The sequence below is a fragment of the Pan paniscus genome, chromosome 20, assembly GCF_029289425.2.
Source record: "Pan paniscus chromosome 20, NHGRI_mPanPan1-v2.0_pri, whole genome shotgun sequence".
NCBI classification, from domain to species: domain Eukaryota; kingdom Metazoa; phylum Chordata; class Mammalia; order Primates; family Hominidae; genus Pan; species Pan paniscus.
This window is the reverse complement of record NC_073269.2, coordinates 20,177,673-20,194,176: the sequence shown is the minus strand read 5'-3', so window position 1 is coordinate 20,194,176 and position 16,504 is coordinate 20,177,673. Positions and strand designations below refer to the sequence as shown.

The 16,504-nt window shown below is 50.9% G+C and overlaps 1 protein-coding gene across 3 annotated transcripts in view; it reads left to right on the top strand.

Annotated features, from left to right (window-relative positions):
- BRD4 (bromodomain containing 4) overlaps window positions 1-16,504 on the top strand; it is a 97,736-nt gene that overhangs the window by 53,945 nt on the left and 27,287 nt on the right. For all 3 annotated transcript variants that reach the window (XM_008966111.5, XM_063599977.1, XM_055103236.3), the window contains exons 2-6: window positions 7,515-7,833; window positions 11,587-11,724; window positions 13,074-13,209; window positions 14,982-15,271; window positions 15,860-16,222. In XM_008966111.5, coding sequence (XP_008964359.4) covers window positions 7,549-7,833; window positions 11,587-11,724; window positions 13,074-13,209; window positions 14,982-15,271; window positions 15,860-16,222 — 1,212 coding nt within the window. In that variant the 5' untranslated portion in view covers window positions 7,515-7,548. The remainder of the gene's footprint in view (window positions 1-7,514; window positions 7,834-11,586; window positions 11,725-13,073; window positions 13,210-14,981; window positions 15,272-15,859; window positions 16,223-16,504) is intronic.

Below are 16,504 nucleotides of genomic sequence, written 5' to 3'. Positions count from 1 at the left end.
TACAGCAAAGTGTGGTGCTGCTGGCCAAGCCAAAGACCCGTGTAGGATGACTGGGCCTCTGCCCCTTGTGGGTATTGCCACTGTGCTTGGTGAGTGGAGACAGCTGTGGAGCAGAGGACTTGAAGCACACACTGTTCCACATGACGTCCAGCCAACCAGGCCACCATCCACTCTGCCTCTGTCCCCATGGGGATGATGATGAAGATGATAAAGTCGCAGCCTGCTTTTTAGGGTTGTTGTGTGGATAACTAAGCCAATACAGATGAAGTGCTCGATAACAGCATCAGCTCAAGAAGTGGCAGGTACCTCCTGTGGAGCTCTTCTAGGCCCTGGTGCAGGTCTGTGTGATGATGGCTTGCATAAAGCTCTGCTAAGTGTGGTTTAACCAGCCATCGTCGTGGTGACTGCTCCTGCCTTCCCTGGCGTCTTTCTACCTGTGTGCTCCATCACTTTAGGAGAGGGGTGAGTCTGAACAGACCAGACAGAATGAAGGCAGGATTACTGGGTTTCAAGGGGTCCGCTGGGAGGCCAGGACTTCAGGTAGAACTGCAAATACAAAGTATAGCTGGTCCCAACCCATTGGTTTTCTCAGTGACTTGTGATGGACGGAACTGGGAACTGAATCTCCAGCAATCAGCAGATTCTGGGCAGTTGTTTGTGGTCTTTCTCTTTTCCTCTCTGGCTTGCCTTTAGAGTCCCAGAACTAAGCCTGCCCTGCATGTCTGTATCTATCTATATCCTGCTTTCTAATCTCCTTTCCTGGTCTGGGAACAGGTTGCTTGGGGCCAGACTGCTTTGTGATGAGTGGACTCAGAACAAAGCCTGTCTGGAGACCCTGAAAGCCCCTTTGAAGGATAGGAGCTAATTGGGACGGGCGATGGAGAGAACTATGACTTGATGGAGGATACCAGTGAAGAGGGCTTGCTGCCATCCACTTTGCAAGTAGGGACTCCATCATTGCAGAAAGTGTTCAAACTTTCTGAGCTGGTTTTGGATTTTTTGTTTTTTATATCTTCTGTTAGATTTCTAATTTGTCTGAACTATTGACTAGATTGTAAATAAAGTTAGTCCAAGGAAACAGTTTGTTTCCTGCTCAGAGTTATAAAACATTACAGTTGTGTTCTCTGTTAAGTACTGTCTATCCCTAATATTTTCCCAAAATTCACTTAAATATTATGATTGCAAAGAACATCTTTGAAAACAGGCATGCTTAGCCGGGTGCGGTGGCTCACGCCTGTAATCCCAGCACTTTGGGCGGCCGAGGTGGGCGGATCATCTGATGTTGGGAGTTTGAGACCAGCCTGACCAACATGGAGAAACCCCATCTCTACTAAAAATACAAAATTAGCCAGGCGTGCAGGCGCATGCTTGTAATACCAGCTACTCAGGAGGCTGAGGCCGGAGAATTGCTGGAACCTGGGAGGCGGAGGTTACAGTGAGTCGAGATCACGCTATTGCACTCCAGCCTGGGCAACAAGAGCAAAACTCCGTCTCAAAAAAGAAAAGAAAACAGGCATGCTTAATCAGAGGTCTATGAATTTAGAGGAAAAATTTACATTTTTATTTTCATTAACCCAGAAGTTCCCAAATTTTCTTGGTTCACAACATCCTTAAACGTCTCAGTTTTTTCTGTGATGCCTCAGGCCAAAGGAAGTAGCCAATAATATTGTTTATTAGGTGGTTAAGCACAAGCAGCAGAATAAGTACCAATGTCTCAACAACTGTGTAGCTGTCTGAAAAAAAAACAGGAATATATATTTTATTCTTACATAACCATAGTTATTTCTTTCTTTTTTTTTTTTTTTTTGGCGGGGGGTGGGCAGAGTCTTGCTTTGTCGTCCAGGCTGGAGTACAGTGGCACAATCTCTGCTCACTGCAACCTCCACCTCCCGGGTTCAAGTGATTCTCCTGTCTCAGCCTCTGGAGTAGCTAGATTACAAGCATGCGCCACCATACCTGGCTGATTTTTCTGTATTTTTAGTAGAGATGGGGTTTCACCAGATTGGCAGGCTGGTCTCCAACTCCTGACCTCAAGTGATCTGCCTACCTCGTTTTCCCAGAGTGCTGGGATTACAGGTGTGGCCCGCCATGCCTGGCCCATAGTTACTTTCTAATAGGATGTGTCTGCCTGTTGGATGCTGCACAAATCCTCAAACCCTAGAACCAGCTTGGATGTCACTACCTGCATCTCCTGTTGATGTTGATTTTTTTTTTTTTTTTTTTTTTTTTTGAGACGGAGTCTTGCTCTGTCTCCCAGGCTGGAATGCAGTTGTGCTATCTTGGCTCACTGCAGGCTCCACCTCCCAGGTTCACGCCATGCTCCTGCCTCAGCCTCCCAAGTAGCTGGGACTACAGGCGCCCGCTGCCATGCCTGGCTAATTTTTTGTATTTTTAGTAGAGATGGGGTTTCACTGTGTTAGCCAGGATGGTCTTGGTCTCCTGACCTCGTGATCCGCCTGCCTCGGCCTCCCAAAGTGCTGGGATTACAGGTGTTCATGTTGATTTTTATATGACCTTTGCTTTTTGTTTTGTTTTTTTGTTGTTTTTTTTTTTTTTTTTTTGAGACGGAGTCTCGCTCTGTCGCCCAGGCTGGAGTGCAGTGGCGCGATCTCGGCTCACTGCAAGCTCCGCCTCCCGGGTCCACGCCATTCTCCTGCCTCAGCCTCCCGAGTAGCTGGGACTACAGGCGCCCGCTACCACGCCCGGCTAATTTTTTGTATTTTTAGTAGAGACGGGGTTTCACCGTGTTAGCCAGGATGGTCTCGATCTCCTGACCTCGTGATCCGCCCGCCTCGGCCTCCCAAAGTGCTGGGATTACAGGCGTGAGCCACCGCGCCCGGCCTGCTTTTTGTTTTGTTTTGTTTTGTTTTGTTTTGGAGACGGAGTCTTGCTGTGTTGCCCAGGCTGGAGTATAGTGGCGCCATCTCTGCTCACTGCAACCTCCACCTCCTGGGTTTAAGTAATTCTCCTGCCTCAGCCTCCTGAGTAGCTGGGACCACAGGTGTACACCACCATGCCTGGGTACTTTTTTTTTTTTTTTGGTAGAGATAGGGTTGCACTGTGTTGGCCAGGCTGGTCTCAAATTCCAGACTTAAGGTGATCCACCTGCCATGGCCTCCCAAAGTGCTGGGATTACAGGCGTGAGCCACTGTGCCTGGACAATCTTTGTTTTATTACAGCAACTTGCTGATCAAGTGTTGCAGGCTGTGACACTGTTGAATATAGTGCAATCTGGTGTTGAAATGATCAATTGCCTTGTGCTGATAGTTCCTGCAATGCCATCTGAGTTTACCATGACATCCCCAAGGCACCTGGGCACTCAGTTTGGGAACTACAGCATTGTCTAACCTTGCTTCATCCTTTTCTTCTACACTGGGAACATGATATAGGGTTTCTATTGGAAGTAGATACAAAAGTAGGACATCAAGTTCGATTATGTAGCCTTCTTTGGATTGGAAACAATAAGCAAAATTCTTTTCCTTTTCCTTGACCTTCAGCTAACTCTTAACGTGGTGAATGGTGGCTCCTGCTTTTTGGCCACAGGTCAGTATGAAAATGGAGAGGGAGCAGCAGTTTTTAATCTTTTCAACGGAAAACTTTGAAGATGTTGTCTCCTGTTATCTATGCCAGGCATGCCTTCTCTTGCCGCTGCCTGCCTGACCCCCACGACAGAAGCGCACACACTCTTCCCCCGCCTCTGGTCTCATTCTCTGTCCCTTCTTCAGAGATGCCGCCTGTCCCTCGGGTCAGTGCAGATCCCTCTCCCCGTCCATGGCCAGAGCAGCCCTGCCCTTCTCCTCCACGGTATTCACCCCATGTATTGCCTAATCACTCGGGAGAATGCCATGTCAACCGCTGAGTCCTAGGGCAAGGCATGTTAGGACCTGTTGCCTGAGTGAGTGACTGAGTCTGGTGGTCTCCACATTATCCATGTGAGAGTGTGAACTGTTTTGCTTTTCCAGAGCTTTGAGATTGAGCTGGAAGCCCCAGGATGACAATGTGGCTGTGGTCACTAAGGGTTCACCTCCTGTGTGCTGGGAAGATAAAAGTGAAATAAAGATGAGCCTGCCTTCAGGTTCCTAGGGGGCTGACCATGGAACTCAGTAGATGGAGATGAGGGAAGCACCAGATGCTATGGGCCAGAGAGAGAGAGAGTCTGCGAGCCTATGTCTGCGTCCATCCATCTGTCTGGCAGTAGGGCTAGCAGATGAAAGGCTGAAGGTGACAGGGTTGGCTGACTTGTTGTTAGAGCCTAGATGCTAGGGGCCTGGGGCAGTGTGAGGTTGGGGGGAACCGCTGTGGGAAGAATTCGCCCAAGAAGGCTGACCTCATATCAAATCTGGGCCTTAGAAAAGTCATCTGGGTCTCACATAGGACTTCTCACTGTACCTCTCTTTCTTGCCCCATAACAGACTAGAAGTGGTTGGTTTTCCTCATGTTTCTTGTCATTGCAATAAGAGTGGGCTCTTGAAATTTCCCAAGGGTCTTACTTTCCTGTAGTCATGGGAAGGCTGTGGGCATAGCAGTAGGTCAGTGTGGTCCCTTGAGGTGCAGGTGCTGCACAGGCCCAGAGTGGGTGCAGGAGTCCCAGGTATCTTATGGTGATCTCCCTTGTGGGGCCATGGATATCACTTTCTTTTCTTTTTCTTTTTCTTTTTTTGAGATGGAGTTTTACTCTTCTTGCCCAGGCTGGAGTACAGTGGCACAATCATGGCTCACTGCAGTTTCCGCCTCCCAGGTTCAAGGCAGTTCTCCGGCCTCGGCCTCCCGAGTAGCTGGCCACCATGCCCGGCTAATTTTTTGTCTTTTTAGTAGAGATGGGGTTTCATCATGTTGGCCAGGCTCGTCTCCAATTCCTGACCTCAAGTGACCCACCCTTCTCGGCCTCCCGAAGTGCTGGGATTACAGACGTGAGCCACTGTGCCCAGCCAGATGTCACTTTCATTGGTTATCTTCAGAGCCTCCTTAAAGAAACTTTGGGGTACTGGTAGCTACCAGGTTTGTCTTATGTGTCGAACATGTCATACCTTCACATTTGAACAGACAACCTCCAGCAGTTTCTTTCCTCAGGGACCTGGGTGTGTGTGTGTTAAGGATGGCCACTGTGTCACGACCATCTGTGTTGGACACTTCTGATGTGTGTGTGTGCAGCTCACTAATGAGGACTTCCTTAATTCAAAGGCCAACTTAACTGCCCAGGAATCAGATGCCAGGTTTTGGGCCACTCTATCTGCTTAGACCTGGTGTTTCCACTCCTGGGTCAGGTACTTCTCTCTGCCTTGGTTTCCCTATCTGTAAAGTGGGGATGAGGCCAGAAGCAATGTTAGCATTTTTGAGGATTTAACTGTTACTGTGCATCACTTGTGAGCTGGCTGGCTAGGGAGGGGTGTTTTGGCTTTTGCAATGGCTTAAAACACCAAATGAGGCAAGGTTCAAGAGTCAGGTTTTCTGTAGAAAACTGTTTTTTTCCTCTTGTGAACAGAAAATTCAGCTTCTGTCCGGGCATGGTGGCTCACGCCTGTAACCCCAGCAATTTGGGAGGCCGAGGCAGGTGGATCACCTGAGGTCAGGAGTTTGAGACCAGCCTGGCCAACATGGTGAAACCCCATCTCTACTAAAAATACAAATATTAGCCAGCCATGGTGGCACACGCCTGTAATCCTAGCTACTGGGGAGGCTGAGGTGGGAGAATCACTTGACCCTGGAAGGCAGAGGTTGCAGTGAGCCAAGATTGCACCACTGCACTGCCTGGGCGACAGACCCTGTCTCCAAAAAAAAAAAAAGGAAAATTCAGCTTCCTCGGCTCAAGGGCCTGTCTAGGCCTGGTGAGGTGAAGAAGAGTGGTCACTGGCCTAGAGCACACATGAGTTTTTATCCCTTGGCTTTGCTGCAAGTCTTTTTGGAAAGAGACAAGCATGGCCCAGCCCAGAAGTTCTAGAAGTCCTTGGCCTCATCTTGCCTCAAGGGCATTGCTTAGAGATTTCCAGAATGTCATTACTTAATGGAAAATTTATAGGGTCTGCTTCCTTTTGGGACAGCTTGGCTCTGCACCCTGGCCGCCTGTGTCCTTGTGGCTGGGCTGCTCCCGCCCCTGCCTGCCATCACTCACCTGGCGTGTGCTTGGTGCGCAGCATCAGCTATATGTTTCTGGAGCTGCTTTCTAGGAGAAATCTAATCATAGAAACCAAACTGAATGGCATTCCTTGGCCTCACTCTTTGTACCCTCCATCTTGGGATCCAGGCTTCCCCAGTGCCTTTAGGCCTCCCCTCCCCTTGACCCCATCACACTTGTCCCCATTGGTCACTTTGGACTTGCTGGTCCTGCTGCATGGAAGCCCTCTCCAGCCTACTCCACATGTGAGTGGGGTTTAAACCCCCACTGACTTGTTTCCTTGTCTGTGATGCTGTCCTTCTACCAATACTTGTGTCCAGTCACTTGGTGTGTCCTGTAATCTATCTGTGTCTGGACCAAGACTGGTACACTGGACCCAAGGTTCCCAGCAAGCTGATATGTGGCTTGTGTCATTTGTCCCTGTGTCTTCTCCTATCTCACTGGCCTCCTATCTCCACAGCCTAGTCCATGGAGTTGCTTTATGTAGCAAATTCTCCGTTTGGAGCTTTTAAAATAGGATTATTTGCCAGAACTGCATTTACAAAAAAAGTTTGTGTAATCCTGGTTTAAATAAATTACACAAAGTAATTCACTGGCAGCTAGGGTGCCTAGTGTGTGCTAGGCATAAAGCTGCTTCTGAACCGACTAAAAGTTCATCCCAGAATGATATCTCCACTGAGTTCTTAGGTTTATTACTAGAGATGAAAAAAAAAAAAAAAAAAAAGAAAATGGTAGGTCTAGTATGGATTCATTTTTATCGGCAGTAAACATGCAGATTCTTTCCTCAGCAGACCTGCATTATTTAAGTTACCAAGAAAATATTCTTAGTAAGTTTGTGGCTTTGCCCTGAGCACTTGGCAGTGGACTGGGTGGGCCATCCATGGGTGGGCAGACCCAGCCTTCCTGCTTCTCCTTGCCTGGCCCACCAAATGAAATTATTGACTTTGCTCGATGCTTTGTGTGTGATAAATGCAAGGAGTTTTAATGTAAATGTCATATGTGGGAGCCTGCACATCGTCCCCTTCCACACACAGGCAGCATCTCCTAAAAACTCACAGGTGGGAAAAGGGATGTGCAGGTTTGTGAGACGTGGCTTCATTGTACATCCTTCCCCATGACCTTCATAGTTCCCAGAGCCTTTGCTGGCTCCTAGTGGGCTCTCACCACCTCACTCTGCCTCCTCTGTTGGTTTGTGGTCTCCTCCCTGCTGGAGGGTAAGTCTTTGGGGAGAGGAGACATTGGAACCCTTTCAGTCAAAGCATGGGGTGGCCCCTCTGGCCAACTTGGCTAGCTACCGCCAGGGAACTCAGTCCTTGGAGACCACAGCCAGAGGGACTTGTCATTCTGAGCGGTGCCCATCTGCTGACTGATATCTCACGGGGGCTCTTCTCTTCCTTTGTAGAGTGCCTGGTGAAGAATGTGATGGGATCACTAGCATGTCTGCGGAGAGCGGCCCTGGGACGAGATTGAGAAATCTGCCAGTAATGGGGGATGGACTAGAAACTTCCCAAATGTCTACAACACAGGCCCAGGCCCAACCCCAGCCAGCCAACGCAGCCAGCACCAACCCCCCGCCCCCAGAGACCTCCAACCCTAACAAGCCCAAGAGGCAGACCAACCAACTGCAATACCTGCTCAGAGTGGTGCTCAAGACACTATGGAAACACCAGTTTGCGTGGCCTTTCCAGCAGCCTGTGGATGCCGTCAAGCTGAACCTCCCTGTGAGTAGTGTGGGCAGGGCCCAGGGTGGCCGTCCTCGAGGTCTTCTCCTGCATGTCTCCTGGTCAGGGCAGTTCCTGGGGGGAGGGTAGGAGATGCATTTGGAGTCATGGTGAGAGCTGCAGGGCCCTTGAGTGAGTGGTTTCAGCAGTTCTGATCAGTTGAAATCAGGGAGAAAGAACGAGCTAATTGGCTTAACAATAACTGGTTTCTTAGATATTGGAATCCTGGGGAAAATTGTGTAGAGGTTGAAGCAGTGGGAGAAAGGAAGGCCCACAGATCTACTTCCAGTTCCATGGTGAGTTGAAGTCAGAGCACTTGGCCATCCTAGCCCCTTCCTTTCTCAGGTGTGGACATAGTTGATCAAGGATAAGTAGACGTAGTTGATCAAACTATGCTAGAGGGGAATTGGCTTGCTGCAGTAGCGGTCACCTAGCATCATCGTCACTGTCACCCGGAGCACACGGTGGGGAAAGGTAGTGGGATTACCTCGCAGGGAGTGCAAGTACATGGAGGCGTCCCCAGTTGGAGAAAGGTGGCTGTGGCTGCAGCTGCACGGGTGGTGTTGCCCTCCCTCCCTCTGGCTACAGCACACTTGCTCTTGTGCTTTTGTGAGCCCACCCCTCTTCTCTTTCCCTAGAGAGTTTTCCATTTGCCCATGTCCCTAGCAAACTGTTCTGCAAGCAAACTTGTATCTCTAGCTGAACCTCAGGGAGCAGATGGAATAAATGCTTCAGTTTTTTTTTCTTTAAAGCACCAAAGACTAATTGTCTTTAAATTGTCCTTTGCTGTTTGCCAAGTCCCGTACACCCCCTGGCAAGTGCATTAGGTGGTTGCAGCCACTGACCCAGGCTGGTGTGTGCACACCAGAGCCACTGGTGTGTAGGAGCGGCCTTAGCCTCTGCCAGGCATCCTTACTCCCAAGTTTAAAGTCATTGTGTCTGTAAGAACTGTCTGGTGCTATTGGTTCACTGAATACGTGTCATGCACTCGGGGGAAGATCATCAGAACAGGGCAGTACGTGTCTGGGTCTTGAAATGGCTCAGGAAAGGTATGGAGGCAGAAGAGGGGCCATGCTCTCCATTGACCAAGATGAGGAGTGGAGGCAGTCAGCTGTGTTGGCCTGCGGGAGGGAGACTGTTGGGGGAGCTCACTGCACCAATCTCTAGCTGGGCTGGACAGGGTCCATAGTTGAGAGTGAAATTCTCAGAGCAGATGCACAGAACCAGGAGAGAAGGAACTGGGGACTGGAGTGGAACCCAGAGCGTTGTGAGGCCCTTAGGGGTTGGAGGGAAGGCAGAAGGCCTACGGAAGAGAGCATTTCCCCAGATTCCAACATCAGAAGCTTCAGGGAGGTCAAAGAGATGAGGATTCCGACCTGACCGTCCTGTTGACCTTTAGGAGGGCATTGGTGACCTTAGGAAGACGTGACACAGAAGTAGAAACCAGATTGCGACGGTGTGAATGAGAAGGTGAGGATGTGAAGCCACCATTTCAAGAAGCTTGGCTTTGAAGGGAAACGCATCAGTGCCAGAATAGCAGAGGGGTCAGCTTGTTACAAGAAAACGCAGTGGGAACTGAAGCAGGGAGGGCTGAGAAGGTGAAGACAGGAGAAGGAAGGGCTGGGGGATTTGAGATTGCCGAGAAGCAGCAGCATCCCAGTTGAGGTTGAGGGAACAGTGCTGGCCAGCGGGACAGACAAGTATGGGTGGTTGGTTAGGCCATGGGGTTTGGGAGTTCAAGGTCAGTCTCTGAAGTGCAGGCTGGAGAGTGGCCAGGACGTTCTTGCTCCAGGCAGAGTGTGAATCTACCTGTCCCTATGACTGTTGACGTCGCCCTCCTTAGCTCTGACATAAGAAGAAGGGGGACTGATCCATGGTGGCCCTGATCTGATGTCTTCAGAGATGGGAGAGTGAGGAGCTGAGGAGGGAGCTTGCTGAGTGAGAGTGGTCTCGGGGCATTTGGTGGGGACTGAGCCAAAGGGGATGCTTGATCAGGAGCATCATCATGCTAAATCTGTATTCTGGGGACTTCCTTCTTCAGGAGATGTTAATAAGGCCACCCTAAAAAGTATTCCTTGTCTGTTTTCTGATGCCTTCTAGGTCTTCACCCGCATTTTGATCTCCTATCATGGCCCCAAACCGTACTATCCAGGCTGGCAGTTCCTCTTCCCCCACCGTTCTCTCTGCCTTCACCCCAATTCCTCTTCACTATTCTGTTGGCCATTGAGACATGTGACACACTGTGGCCAATTCAGTGGCCTTTGGCCATAGAATGAAATTTAAATTTCCACTGGGATAGATCTATTCAGACTTGGTTCTCTTGGGAAAGGAGGTCAGAGCATAGAAAGTGGCACCGATAGTCTGCTTCCAGTCTCCCCTCTTGACCACTTGCCTAAGGTGCCTGGGTGTGCACTTGTAGCCCTCACCCCCAGGGCAGTTCCATGAGCTGTGCCAAAACCTTACATGTAAGCAGGCGGCCCTTGACTCTTTCTCGTGGATGTCAGAACATCTCAAAAACCCCACACCCATACCCTGTGCTGGCCTTTCCAACGCTGTCCACTACCATCCCGAGCAGGGCCTCGGTGCTTGCTGTTAGTATACCTGCTCTCTTCTCCCTGCAACAGCCTCTCCACCTGCAGCCTGTGCCTCTACCGTGGGACTCCACTTGGATTTGGTTCTGATATACCACTTGAACTTAATTACAGGAGCACCTGTCCTCAGTCAGAGTGATGGCTCAGAAAGTTTGGCTATCGGTGGGTCAGGCCAACAGCCTGAGCTGGTCTAGTCATTGGGGGCTTGCTGTCTGGGTGCAGCCCCCTGCCTGGCCCTCTGTGATCCTCACACCTGGAAACCCAGGCACTGCTTGATCTGTCCGCACATTCCTTCTGTGGTTGTTTTTAAAAATGAACTTAGTTTTAGAATAGGTTTAGATTTAGAGAAGAAGTTGTGAGAATAACGTGGTTTGATTTCGGGCACTTTAAGACGTTTACATCTGTTATCTGGCTCCTTCTGTTTGGCACTTAGTAAGATCTGAAAGTTTGAGGGTTGGGATGGTGGATTTTTTATTTTTATTTTTTAAACTAAGGATTGTGAAGGCTGTCCAGATTTGTCATTTGGCAGTTAACCTGGTCATTCAGCAGTATCTGGATACTAAAGAATCCTTAGTGGTAGACTGTGTGCAAATGAAAGAAACGTAAGTCCAGTGAATTTGACTAGGGGTGGAAACTTAGGCTCCGCAGCTCTTCATGGTGACAAGGAGGCAGGAGTGCCAGGGTCAAGGGTTACGAGTGGGCTCCAGCATTGGCGCCAGGGGAATTTGCATTTTATGGACATGTAAAATTTCAAATGGTGGGGACAAGTAGGACCTGCCATGGGTTGTCTTACTAGGTGAGGATTGCTTTTTAAAAGGCTGCCTGGTTTCCCCCTTATTTATTAAAAGTGAAAGAATATTTTAGCATCCATAAAAAGAAAAAATGTGCATTTCAATGAAGGCAGCCTGTTCCAAGATAGAGTGGTTGGAAACTTGTACGTTTCCCTCTGAATTACTCCCCAGCATTCAGGAACCCTTCCCCGCTCCACTTTATTTTGGTGTTCCCCCTCAAGATCACTTGCTGATGCCAGTAGGAGCTGTGGCTCCCGTGGATTTACCTGTGGAGCAGCCAGGGGTGAGGTCCCCAGGCCAGCCTGGCCAGCCCAGTGTTTGTGCTGCCTGGCTGCCTAGGTGACACTGGACTTTTGCTCTCTGCTCTCCAGGATTACTATAAGATCATTAAAACGCCTATGGATATGGGAACAATAAAGAAGCGCTTGGAAAACAACTATTACTGGAATGCTCAGGAATGTATCCAGGACTTCAACACTATGTTTACAAATTGTTACATCTACAACAAGGTGAGATGTGGGGGTGGGTGTCCAGCTGCCCTGGGGAGAGAGGAGGGGAGGCGACGGCAGTGGGCATGTCAGGAGCCCGTGGGCAGGGGTGTTGGGTGTGGCTGGGCTTGGAGTCTGGCAAGAGGAGACCCTTGGAGGTAGAGGTAATGAGACCTGTGGTTGTTCCTGTGACTGGGTGTGGGCTTTTTTGCTGGGAGGAGGGTGCTGGCCATGTTGAACTTGCAAGCTGTCCTTGTTAGCCTGAAGCATGTGCTTCTGGTGCCCTTGGGATTTTGGTTCCTGAGCATGTCTAGTAGAGAAGGTGTGAGGAGAATAGTGGCGACTCATGACAAAGTCCATTTGGGTGATGTAAATTGTTAGGAAAGAGCCTGCTAAAATATAGTTGTGCAGAGGTGTGCCCAAACAGAGACCTCCACGTGAGAGAGGGTGTGATGGGGCCGGCGCAGAGCTCAGTTGCTCTGTGGGTGATGGTCTGCTGGAACTGTGGACATGACTGTCGATAACTCTTGGCCATAGATGAAGTGTCCCCCTGATCCTACATGTAGACCTGAAGGTCACTTCCTAACCCCGTAGCCAAACCTTTCGGCTCGGCTGTGCCATGAAGCCAGATCATTTGTTTACAGTTCAGACCACAGATGTGATTAAAATCAACCCTTTCAAATAGAACGACTCTGGAGGGAGACACTATACAGAACTCAGCTTTTGACCTCTGCTGGTGTAGTGGGTAAAAATGCCCAGAAGAGATGGGTAGGTGAGTTTCTTGAAGTTTACTGTGTTTTTTAAAGTCTCAGCTCTCACCACTTAGGTTTGAGCAAAATGTGCAGACCAGGCTCTCAGTTTAGAACTGAGTGGGAACAGCATGTTATAGATGAGGTGACAGAGTGGGACCCCTCAACTAGTGTGAGATGTGCAGTGCCCAGAGTCCTGGTGAGCTGCCATGGGGGTACGTTGGGGAGCATTGCTGGGGCCCTGCTAATGTATCATGGCAAGAAATCCTGTGTCATTCACGTATTTCTGGTGAAATTGAATTGTGTCAAAGGAGGGCCCCTTTCAGTGATTGGCTGAGCTTGGTAGATGCTTAAGGCATTAGGATGGCTTCTCAGATAGGCCAGAGCTTAAAAGATGAGGGAGGTGCAGGTAGACAAGTGTAGGCTCAGCACACCTGTGGGAACACAAGCCTCTGTGATACCTGGTAGTGTAGCCATTGTGGCTCCTTTGGGTGCAGATCGGGGAAGGACCCGGAATACGACGCTTCATGTTTTGGGGGCAGGGGGTGGCATGGGGTGCCCTATCTACAGAGGTGGGGAGGGGAGGGCCCTCTGACTCTACCCCTGTGTCTCCTTATCCAGCCTGGAGATGACATAGTCTTAATGGCAGAAGCTCTGGAAAAGCTCTTCTTGCAAAAAATAAATGAGCTACCCACAGAAGAAACCGAGATCATGATAGTCCAGGCAAAAGGAAGAGGACGTGGGAGGAAAGAAACAGGTAGAGTACTGAAATAGCAAGTAAATTGGCTTTCTCCCCGACCTTTGTCCCTTTTCCAAGTTTGGTGGGGGGCTGGGAGTGGCAGGAGGATGTGACATTATATACTGCATGCCATGTTGGTGTTTGGACATGTGAGATTGGGTTTGGTGTTGGATCCATCCCATAGGGTCATGTGGCCCTGTGGCCTCTTCTAAGCAGAAATAATTGGGCGCTGCCTTTTCTGAGGGTAGGTGATGGACTTAGGGTAAAAGGAAAGTGTAACTTCTCAAAGCACTTTGACGTTTGTTGAACACTTCACCCTGCCAGTATCATAGGTGGTTTTTACTTTTCCATTTTAAGGACATTAACATGACCAGAAATCATTTTAACTAACATCTCAGTTCTAAACCTTGAGGTTTGTGATTGGAATTACCTTAATGCACTGGTGTCAGAGTTATCCCTGCTTCTGATGCTCAGTCATCTGAAGTGAAAGCCCTCCTCATCCATCTCTGCCTGTCACCACCCCCAACTGACACAGGGTTCCAGGGGCCAGCTGGCAGAGCTGCCCACTCCAGGAAATGATTCTGTCTAGGAAACTCTCCAGCAGCTACTGGCTACATCTTGTCCTTTGCAACTCCATGCTGCAGAAGGGTGACATTTGCGAGGTGGTCCCTGAGTGTGAGTTGTTTGCTTCTCTGAGCAGCAGCCTTTCACCTGGCCTCCCACGCTGCTCCGAAGTGGTGGCAGAAAGGGGGTTGCTACATCCCCTGCTGCACCCAAAGGTAACCAAGGAGAACTAGTCTCACGTGTCACCCTGTGGCTCTTGTACCTATCAGATCACATCCCTGATCCTCATGTAAGTCACATCCCTTATCCTTACATGAGGATATTGGTCCTCACTCCCTGGGACCAGGGGTTTGGGCTGCACGCTGGGCAGACAGACATGGTGGCATCTCCTATTCCAGTCTGGGAGAAGCCCAGGAGTTGTGCCTGGGGAAGGAGAATTGGGAAACTCAGCAGAATCTCACCCTTGCTCCTTGAGATGCACAGGGAACATGGGTGCTGCTTGAGCTGGTAGATGAAGGCACTGGGTGTCTTTGTCCATTTTCATGGCAGCCAGCATGCACATGAAGGATGTGGTGACCCAAGTTATGCTCCTAGACATTCTCACCCTGGTCCACCCACTTTTGTTAGAGCTCTGGCGATAACCCCTCACTTTTTGCAGCTGGTTGGGTGTGCCACGTGACCATTGTGTGTTCGGACTGCCTGCACAGCTGCTGGGAGGCAGCGCTCGAGCCAGTCATGAAGGGCAACAGTCCAGCTGCCCCCTGTGGTTCCAGGAGGTGGGGGCCTGCCAGTTTCCAGAAACCTTGGCGAGGGCGGCTACTGCCGGCTCCCTGCCAGAAGCTCTTACTCAGAAGGCAGTGCTTCTGGGAACAAGGGCAGCTGTGCCTGGAAGCTCTGAGGAGTGTTTTCCCGCTCTCTGTCCCCTGTCAGCATGTGCTTCCTGCTCCTTGAGCCTGGGCCTCCAGGCTTCATGAAGGGGTCTTTGTGCCTGAGTTGGGAGTTGCAGCCAGGACGCCCTAGGAAATGGGAAGCGCAGTTTTCTGCTGTTCTTTGAGCCCCAGGGACAGGTGGAAGGGTTTGGCAGAGTGGAGTCTGGGATGTTTGTCTCTCAGGCAAATGCAACACGCGGATGTGCGTTCACTGTGTGTGGTGTATGTCCCCACGAGGTCAGCCAGCATGTGGATGTCAGCATGGTCTCTAACTCCCCGTCTTATTATGATTTGTAGGGACAGCAAAACCTGGCGTTTCCACGGTACCAAACACAACTCAAGCATCGACTCCTCCGCAGACCCAGACCCCTCAGCCGAATCCTCCTCCTGTGCAGGCCACGCCTCACCCCTTCCCTGCCGTCACCCCGGACCTCATCGTCCAGACCCCTGTCATGACAGTGGTGCCTCCCCAGCCACTGCAGACGCCCCCGCCAGTGCCCCCCCAGCCACAACCCCCACCCGCTCCAGCTCCCCAGCCCGTACAGAGCCATCCACCCATCATCGCGGCCACCCCACAGCCTGTGAAGGTGAGTTTCCTGGACTCTGGAGGGCTGCTGTCACCAGGGAGGAGAGCGGCCCTGTCCTTGCCCCTGCTTTACACAGAGCCTGTCCTGGGTCCCGGGCACTGGTGGGTGTTTCTGGGGAGATGTTGCTGTGTTGAAATTGCAGCCCAGAAACAGCCGCCCCGCTGACTCAAAGGTCCCATAATTGTGTCACACCTCCTAGTGGGTTCCTGCTCCCTGCCCCTCTTTTATTTAGACTGTGCATATTTGCAGATGTGCCATCTAAATAGTCTCTGAATTGTGCCTCCCCTGGGCACTTGGGGAGAGGCCCTGGTGTTAGGTACTAAGCAGCCTCCAGAGGTCCCTTGGCTTCCAAGTGAGCACACAGTTTTATGCTTTCTCCTGCCACAGGCAGGTCCTGTCCCAGCTGCAGAGCAGAGTGGTGGGACACGATCTGCCTGTCCTTGGCCCTTTGCCTGTGCAATTATCTTTGGGTCCATTCTGTGTGAGCGATGGGCCCCAAGACAGGGCCTGGCTTTGGGGGTGACCCTGAGGGCAGCTGTGCCGGCTGCCACTTCTGACTGTGCCTGTTGGCGTCCGTGTTCTTGGCAGACAAAGAAGGGAGTGAAGAGGAAAGCAGACACCACCACCCCCACCACCATTGACCCCATTCACGAGCCACCCTCGCTGCCCCCGGAGCCCAAGACCACCAAGCTGGGCCAGCGGCGGGAGAGCAGCCGGCCTGTGAAACCTCCAAAGAAGGACGTGCCCGACTCTCAGCAGCACCCAGCACCAGAGAAGAGCAGCAAGGTCTCGGAGCAGCTCAAGTGCTGCAGCGGCATCCTCAAGGAGATGTTTGCCAAGAAGCACGCCGCCTACGCCTGGCCCTTCTACAAGCCTGTGGACGTGGAGGCACTGGGCCTACACGACTACTGTGACATCATCAAGCACCCCATGGACATGAGCACAATCAAGGTGAGCGGGATGTGCCTGAGGGAAGGGACAAGGTGGGCAGGCTGTCCCTCCACATCAGAACCTTCCTAGACCTTTTAGTCCAAGAGGAAAGCCCAGGCCTGGAACGGTGGCTGCGTGGATTTTTCCCGCCAACTCGAAGAAACTCAGCGCCCCCTGCTGTCTGCTGTGGGACGTGCTCTGAGACCTGGTGCTTGGCCATTGTGGCTGCAGATGCCTGTGCTGCCCCTTCCCCTAGTCTGAGGAAAAGCAAGACAAGCCCTCTGGCCTTGGGGGCCCAGTGCC